Source organism: Silene latifolia, chromosome X, assembly GCF_048544455.1.
Source record: "Silene latifolia isolate original U9 population chromosome X, ASM4854445v1, whole genome shotgun sequence".
NCBI lineage: Eukaryota > Viridiplantae > Streptophyta > Magnoliopsida > Caryophyllales > Caryophyllaceae > Silene > Silene latifolia.
In genome coordinates, this window is record NC_133537.1 from 13246273 (window position 1) to 13254565 (window position 8293).

General features: G+C 34.9%; 2 protein-coding genes and 1 non-coding gene across 3 annotated transcripts; 1 reads left to right on the top strand and 2 right to left on the bottom strand.

The window, feature by feature from the left end:
• The first annotated feature begins 493 nt into the window (after nt 1-493).
• LOC141622926 (uncharacterized) lies at nt 494-2822 on the top strand. The gene is made up of 6 exons (XM_074438954.1): nt 494-866; nt 1740-1839; nt 1903-2048; nt 2170-2230; nt 2335-2393; nt 2522-2822. Exons 1-5 carry the CDS (start codon nt 759-761, stop codon nt 2349-2351), a joined length of 432 nt encoding a protein of 143 aa, XP_074295055.1. The 5' UTR covers nt 494-758; the 3' UTR covers nt 2352-2393; nt 2522-2822.
• A 1487-nt stretch (nt 2823-4309) lies between these two features.
• TRNAD-GUC (transfer RNA aspartic acid (anticodon GUC)) lies at nt 4310-4381 on the bottom strand. The gene has a single exon. It is a non-coding gene; the product is annotated as a tRNA-Asp (tRNA).
• A 414-nt stretch (nt 4382-4795) lies between these two features.
• On the bottom strand, nt 4796-7433 carry LOC141622927 (universal stress protein PHOS34-like). The gene is made up of 5 exons (XM_074438955.1): nt 7230-7433; nt 6890-7111; nt 5977-6086; nt 5205-5323; nt 4796-5115 (listed from the first exon to the last, which is right to left on the bottom strand). The coding sequence occupies exons 2-5, from the start codon at nt 7059-7061 to the stop codon at nt 5031-5033; spliced, it is 486 nt and encodes a 161-aa protein (XP_074295056.1). The 5' UTR covers nt 7062-7111; nt 7230-7433; the 3' UTR covers nt 4796-5030.
• Between the last annotated feature and the right edge of the window lie 860 nt (nt 7434-8293).

An 8293-nucleotide genomic window follows, 5' to 3' on the forward strand; every position in this document is an offset into this window, starting at 1 on the left:
ACCGAAAACAATGCAATTGGTATAATCGTTTACGGTGTACTATACATTATAGAATCTCTCATTTATGATGAGAATTCTTACTACCCACACAATATCTAAATATGACATTTTACATTTGACAGCAAGTTGAAGAAGAGGAGAACACAATAGTCTTCCTGATTTGAGAATAATTTCACATTTTTTTAACAAAATATCACAATCTTTTATTACTTCACCAAAATCACGACATTTCATTACACCCCTTCATTTGGACACTGCCTATAGTTTTATACTATAAGAGTGTTCACTTTACAAGTTTAAGGGGGTTCCATCTTAAAACCAATTGACAATAGATAGAGTAACCTCTTGACTTATAAAATAGATTACACTTCTTTCTTTATTGAATGTGAAAGACCTAATATATGATTCTTCACATCACCCGTCACAACATGTAACAATCACCATTCACCACTCATAGTGCCTATAAAATGAGTTTGTGACATGTTTTTGAACCATTTGAACCAACCCTCTCTCTGCAGTCTGCACTAAACAGTTTTTGCAAGTCACAACACTTATAAACTTCACGTGTATTATTGCTTGCTTATCTAAACTTACAAAAAGTAAAGAAAAGAAAAACTTCACGTGTAGTGTATTTCCTCTTTCTCTTTAAATTTGGCTTATACTGTGATCATTTCGTTAACAGTTTTTGCAGTTATACGTATTAGTTTTGTTGGTTGTACTCTTTTTTATTTTAAGTTTTATTAAGTAAGAAAAAACATATGGAGAACAAGAAGCAACACAAGGGTTGTTCTTCATCATCACTTGCTTCTCAGCTTTTTGGACCTCCTAAATCCGATGTTCTCGCTTCCATTTTCCCTCCTTCCAAGGTATATACATATACTCGTACTAATAAGCAGTGTCTTACAGTGTGAGACGGTTCTTTTATTAGTTAAACAATCATTTATTGCCATTAGTAAATGAGTGTTTTTATATATAAAATGAACTCACATACCATATGGTATTTGATTGTCATTAGTTACACTTTTTTTGGACCCGTTTCATGTGTCATTACCTCATTTTTCTTATACGTTAATCTTTATTAATCATAAAGGCTTGTTTTAATCATCTACGGAGTATAAACTAGCATATATGGATGACATGTTCGAAAATAAATGTAACTAGTTTAGCTTCGTGCAATGTATGCACAGTATATATAGAGTTTTTACTTTTTTAGTGTATTATATTTATGAAATTTAAATTAATTAATTTTAATTTTATTTTATTTTATTTTACGTTTCTTATCGTTATATTTTGATTTAAAAAATCAAAGTCAAAATCGTATTAATCGTGAAATGATTATTTCAATGAAAGTTTTTTTTATTAGTGAGAGATTAATGGTGTTATTTTATAAAATTTTACTGATATTATATTTTTAACCGCAACTTTTTATCATAAAAATCAATGAATTTTTTTAGTATGATTCTTTAAACAAAAAAAATCTTTTTATATTATAAAAAGATTGGAGATAATTTTGTGTAGAATGTAAAATAATAAATGACATGAATATCACAAATAGGATTATAAATCTGAAAGATTATGTGTATTATAGCCCACAATATTTATAAAATATGCTAAAAATAACTAAACTTTATTTTAGAAAATATGTTTAGGCGGGAAAATTTGAAGTTTCGCCTATTCATTTAGTAAATAGGGATGAGACACAAGATGAAACATGTACGTTAATTAGTCGGTCGTTTCAGGGAGTGGGGCGAAATTATGCTTGCTCTGAGGTGAGAGGATCATGGCAGAAAGAGCCTTCTGGGTCTGAGAATCAGAAATTGAATACTCCTACCATACAAGGTATTCTCAAAATTATGAATATTACTCCTACAGTATATGCTTATATCCTCAGATTTATGTCAGACAACCAGGCGACTAATAAAGATGGGAGCTCCATTTATGAGGAAGAGAGAGCGGAACCAAGTTATTTGAGCTCCTCACTTTATTACGGTGGTCAAGAAACTTACTTGAGATCGACCACTCATCAAACCTCCTACTCGTATCCTAAAGTGAGTTTTAGGCCTTCCGATCCTCCTATATGCAATTAGTCTAGTCATAATGCAATGCAATAATGCCCTTTAAGGCCTTTATGATTTACATAAGTGGCTATATATGTTTCCTATGTTTTAGTTCAAGAAAGATGACGGTGAAGATGATTCGAGTGGAGCTGCAAGGGGTAACTGGTGGCAAGGTCGGTATCAAAATATCAGTATTCTTCACTATTCACTCGAATCATATCATTTGACCTTTGGGATTTATATTACCTTTGAACTATATTTTGAACTGTTTTTTCAGGATCACTTTACTACTAGTATTCGGCCGACTACTTTTAAGTGGATACTCTAGTTTCTGAGGTATTATGACCAAAATTCAGTTAGATTCTTATTATTTGTTAGCAAAGCACCGAAATACTGTTGATAGATAGTTAAAAGCAGGGGATTGATTCTATGAATTAAACAAAAATGCTGTCTGTTTTTTGCAGGAAACTATGTATTGTCAAATACTGTTGACAAAGGTTTTAGTCCTCAGTCTATCTACTTAACTAAAACGGAGAATAAGCCGTGGATGAACAATCGATCTAATGGCGTCCTAGATATAGATCACAGTGTCTAGTTTTTCTCCTATGTATGGCGACTTTTTGTTGCCGGTAGTTTCATTCCGTTTCCTTTTAACTGCATAATGCTGTCAAATTTCTGTAGGAATGTGCTTCTATGTATAATATATCCATGTCATGTATCGAAAACAAGCGTTTATTTATATATATATGAAATGTTTAGCTGAACTGAATTAAATTGAATTGAATTGAACGTAATGGAGCTAAGCTGAACTAAACGGGGCCTTAGACACTTTACAGCCAGAACCAGTTGTTTCGTAAAATTTGAGGCCATCCAACAGGTATTCAAAACGTATGGTTACAAGGCGAGGATTCAGGAATACATATATGATGACGTCGTAATTATCTTACATGGAATCTGACATTCCCAAGGTATCAGGAAGCCTCATTCGTAGAATTTTTTGTCGATAAAAGAAAAGGAAACGTATGGAATGAATTCCATTACCAATTTGCTCAAAGAATGTAAAATCATCCTGAAATGCTGTTAAGTGAGTAATGTCAGCTCCAAGAATATGTCTTTCTCACTGTCAAGGGACCATAAACACGAAGCATATCCGCCTTTTGTCCTTCAATCTTCTTTCACAAGTCTCGATTATTGGCCTCAAACATTACAAGTCAACTACTGAGTTTCATAATTCACGAATCTCAACAGTTGACGGTATTCATGATTCGCCTCTTGGTACTCGACAGAATAACCTTTGTCGCTCTGAGACCAATTATACTAATTTTTGATCTTGTTACAAGAAACAATGTTATTTCCGGTTCAAAGAGAGCTACAACGAGTAATACTAATTTAGACGGGTTTTGAGGATTGTACACGACAAGAAAAGCGTTGCTTACAGACTGAAAAATATCGACTGATCAAACCAACTACTTAAACATTATCGAACTTCAAGATGTAAACGCGTGCAAAACAATACAAACGTAAAAAACGAGAGCCAAGGGGACTAACACCAAAAGAGGGATACAAGCGGCCAACGTATAAAAACCGTGACAAACCAACATTCCCAGCTTAATTTGAACCAAATTAACCAAAGCCAACATCAAGAAAACACAACCACATACAGAACCACCAGCACAAGCCAATATCCCGATCCTCAACAACACGGTATTAACACTTACTACCGTGAGATTCCTCCCTCGACTGCCCTCATACCCGTCACTTGTGGCCGTTAATTTTATCACTTGCTTGATGGCAGAGGCAATGAGGCTAGAAAACAGAAAAGAGCTAAACGAGAACACGTGGTATACAATTAGGGCCTCGGCTTCTTGGGTACGAGCCAAGCATGATGAAGAGGTCACGTTGGACTTGTTTACGAGGGTGTAATGCGGTTTGGTAGGGTCCGTATCCGCATTCACGATGCCTAAGAACAGAGCTATGGTAAATAAGGAGTTCACATTTACTATGCCATCTAAGGCCATGATATGGATAGGTGTTGTGCCCGCCATTATTTTCGACTGATTTTTGTTATGAAAATTGAAATCGTTTCGATTGTTAACTAAATTTGTGATTTGTTTTGAAAAAAATTGAAGATAGACAAAAATTTGGGCTTTACGTTTAAAGTTAGGTGATTAAAGAGAAGAGAAACTTGCAAGCAACAATGAGACTGACTTGTAAGAAAATGTTACCTATATGAAAAATTGTATAAAAAATAACGCCGTTGCCGGGGATCGAACCCGGGTCACCCGCGTGACAGGCGGGAATACTTACCACTATACTACAACGACTTGGTTGTTAGGAATTGCTCTAGTATTCTTACGAAAATAAAAATCCCTTAAATTATTAGTATCAACTTACTCTTGTGTAATACCCCTAGTAGATTTAAATTTTCTGGCAAATCAATCAACTGAATCGGGTTCATGTTGGGCCAACTTGGGCTGGGTTATTTTCGAGTTTGCAAGAATTTGGGTTGGGAGGGGTGGATCATTTTTGGGTCTAATATAAACAAGTTCTTTAGGGATAATGGTTAGTTTGCAACAATAAACATTCGGACGGTCATATCGGTTCTTGTCAATTCGAGTTAAGGGTCATCCCCGGATCCTTAGTTCAGGTGTTGGATCGGATATTGGTTGGGTGAATTAGGTCCGATCATTCAGGTGCCAAATCTACTAGCAAGTTATGGAATTATTTCGAACAAAATCGAAAATAAACCGAAAGATGTCATTAATGGTTTACACACATACAACACAGAAATGTTCAAAGAAGCGATTCAATAGCAGGCATTATTACTTTTGTTCTGCGGAAATGATAAAAGACTGATGGAAACCAGACAAGATATATTACATAAATTCACATAAAATCAAACACACTAGCACGAGAACGAATACAACGTTGAGAGCATTCCTTGGTCATTCACCGAGTATGAGCCGTGGTTGGTTAATGGTGGTTTTTAGCCTTAACCACTGTCACTGGGCATGCTGCATGCTCTAGCACATAGCTCGTCACGCTTCCCATCAACACCCTGATCATTCATTCCGAAAACCAATCAATTTAATTAATCAGGTCGATTTGAAATTGTATTTTAGGAAGAGAAGATTTTTGAATGTTTACCTTTGAATAGAGCTAAGGCCTCTGCTTCCCATTATTAGAGCATCTAGTTCATGGGCTCCAACCGCTTCACAAACTTTCTCCCTTGCATCTCCCCAGTAAATTTTACCGAGGACGGTTACCTAAGGAAAATCGGTCAATGTATCAAAAACTTCTCGAATCATGACACTTTGTGAAATTATAAAAGGGCATCGGTCACACCAGCAACAATGACCTAAGAAATTAATTGCTACTGAAATGATTCGATCTAAAATCAGTTATCATTTAACAATCAAATGGGTCTCAGACTACTCTCAGCTCTAAGGCTCTACAGCTCATTGAGCTTCATCACAGATTCACAGTCTATGGATCACGTCAAACGACTAAAGATTACTGTTAACCAACCAATTAAAGAATATCAATCGGTTAACTAAGTACTCCCTCCATTCAACTTTTATCACCCCACTTCAATATAATACCTCTCACATAAATTAGAGAAATGGGGTGATAATTGTTGAATGGAGGGAGTAGTACTTAATGAGAAGAACAGAAGAGATACAGGCTACAGACAGTACAGAAATAAAATGATTGGTGTTATAGAGGATCATACAGGTACCAGACTACCGCGCTACATCTATACCGAGCTAAAAGAGTCATAGACTGTATAGTGTATACATGCAGGAAGTTTGTTTTGCGGAATTATCAGGATAAAAGTAGATTACTCTAAGAACGTCTCATATAAGAATATGTATAAAACAAGAAAAATGTAACAAATTCATGCAAGCGTGTCGACTACCTGAAGCTGGTTGGCAATTGTGTCAAGTAAGCCAAGGACCTCAGGATCAATTTCCACTCCATAGCCATGCATCACCCCGGCGTTGTGGAGCTCAGCAAACGGTATCAAAGCTGCCATTTTTTAAAACAAACGAAAAAAAATCAGTCAACCCAACCTATGATTATCACATTTTTTAGCCATTAATCTTTACTTCCAGAAAAATGAGATTGCGTGATTAGATGGAGTATTAGATCATTATTTTTCTCTCCATCCCATCAACAGTTGACCATCAAATCGTCACGTACCAAAATTTGGCCGTTTAAAGGAAAAGGAGAGGGGTAGGAAACAGAGAGGATCCAAATTGCATCGGATGGTAATCCGTTTTGTAACATGCAAATGGTAGATCCTACACAACTAAGTGTCACTCGCCGGCGGCAAGACTTTGGTAAGTCTTAAAGACAAGACTCACTCAATGCTATCAATAATCTAAAAAATTTTAACAAAGTTTTAAGTTGAGTCATCCAATGATTGAATCCCAAATCCCAAGTATCTTTTTGTTTTTGTTTTTTTCTTTAAGTTTGTAGAAAAATAAGTGGAATGAAAAAGTAGAGTCTTAAGTCTCAACAATAAAAAAATAAGCAGATGTGACACAGTCTTAAAAGACTTTGATAAATCCTACCAATAATCATAAGTTTCTCTTCAAACAAAAGTATCCATCTTTTAAGTCTTAAGTTATAAACGGGTCAAATATAATTCCAATTGCACGATTAGGACAAACCTTTTGTTATTCTCTATAGATCCTTAAACAAGAATTTGTGTTCCCAAAAACCCAAGACCTAAGCGAGAAGGCAAGGTCGAATTATCATACAACGGTCTTATTTGGAAATTTACGAAACAAAAGACGACTAATCAGTAAAGAAAAGAAAAAACATACGAGAACCGGTGTCGACCCAAATAAGGTTACGAGATTCCAATGCTTGACGATGCTTAACATGGATAACAATAAGTGTATCCTCTTTCTTCAATAATCCATCAATTGCCCATTTTAGTGCTGCTTTGCTTCCTTCTGAGAAATCCATGGCAACTCCTATCCTTCTCCCTGCCATTGTTATCTTTTCTTTGCTTGTTACAACTTTGAGCTTGAGTTATGTATGATCTGCAACAAAATGTGATTAGTTTACCTTTTATATTCTTGGTGAGACGTATTTTAATGAAACGTAAACAAATAATTGAGACGGAAGGAAATTGAGATGGGAGGTGTTTGTTGACTTTACCTTGGTGGATGAAGAAGATGGTGGGATTCAACAAATGGCAACTAGAATGATATTCAACTTGAGAGTTTTATTTAGTTATGAATATTATGATGATGGGTTGTCTTTTTCATTTTGTTATCGTAATTTAATCATTGTTTTCAACAACTAGTATAGAATAGAATATGAATATAATCTAATTTTTTTGTTTATAATACGATAAATAAAAGGAGAATACTTAAAAGATATACATATTAATATGGTGTAATTTGCTCCGTTTTACTCTTAGAGTGTGTTTGGATTGAGGGATTTGGAGGGAAAAGAAAGGGAGAGAAAGTAGAGTATTTAAAATTCCTTATTTAGATAGTAAATAAGGGTGGAGCGAAATAGAGGGGAAGAGATTTGGAAGGACTCATTTTCTCTTATCCAAGTCAAATCAAAATTTCTACATAATAGACAAGATTTGGAAGAAAATTGTATTCAAACACTCACATCTCATTTGTCCTCCCCTTCCCTTACCTTCCTTATTCTTCCCTCCTCCCCCTCTCTCCATTTTCCCTCCACTTTTGCTATCAAAACACACCCTTAAAAAAATATGTTTGTTTCATAAGAGGACATAAGCCAATTGAAGATATAGTGGGTCAAATAATTTGTGCTAATTATTTATTCGGTTTTTCTAATGTGTGTCCTAAGGGTATATACTAAGACACCATAAAAAAAAATTCTCGGGATAATTTCATAATATACTCAGAATCTTTCTTTTTATTGCTTCTTAATGTATACCCTTATGACACACGTTAGAAAAACCCCTTACTAATTTAATTGATTGTACGGAGTAACACTTGCTAATTGATATTGCAAGTTGATCGTATCACTTTTTTATTGTGTGGTTGAGTTTGGATATTCCAAGTGTTGTCTTCATTTGGAGTTGTTACATGTGCGACCCTTGATGTACTGATATTTGTCGAACCTCTACCTTATATAGTTATATGTATAAGTTGGTCGTATCACTTTTTTATTAATTTCCCCAAATAAAATAAAGCAATTGTATATTACTCTGTTTGTTCCAGTGATATATTTACATTTCT

Coding starts and splice junctions, on each gene's coding strand:
- LOC141622926 (XM_074438954.1), top strand. CDS start 759: ATGGAGAACAAGAAGCAACACAAGGGTTGTTCTTCATCATCACTTGCT. Junction 1,840..1,902: donor GAATACTCCTACCATACAAG/GTATTCTCAAAA, acceptor GATTTATGTCAG/ACAACCAGGCGACTAATAAA. Junction 2,049..2,169: donor CCTCCTACTCGTATCCTAAA/GTGAGTTTTAGG, acceptor CCTATGTTTTAG/TTCAAGAAAGATGACGGTGA.
- LOC141622927 (XM_074438955.1), bottom strand. CDS start 7,061: ATGGCAGGGAGAAGGATAGGAGTTGCCATGGATTTCTCAGAAGGAAGC. Junction 6,087..6,889: donor TTGGGTCGACACCGGTTCTC/GTATGTTTTTTC, acceptor AAAAAATGGCAG/CTTTGATACCGTTTGCTGAG. Junction 5,324..5,976: donor CAATTGCCAACCAGCTTCAG/GTAGTCGACACG, acceptor GATTTTCCTTAG/GTAACCGTCCTCGGTAAAAT.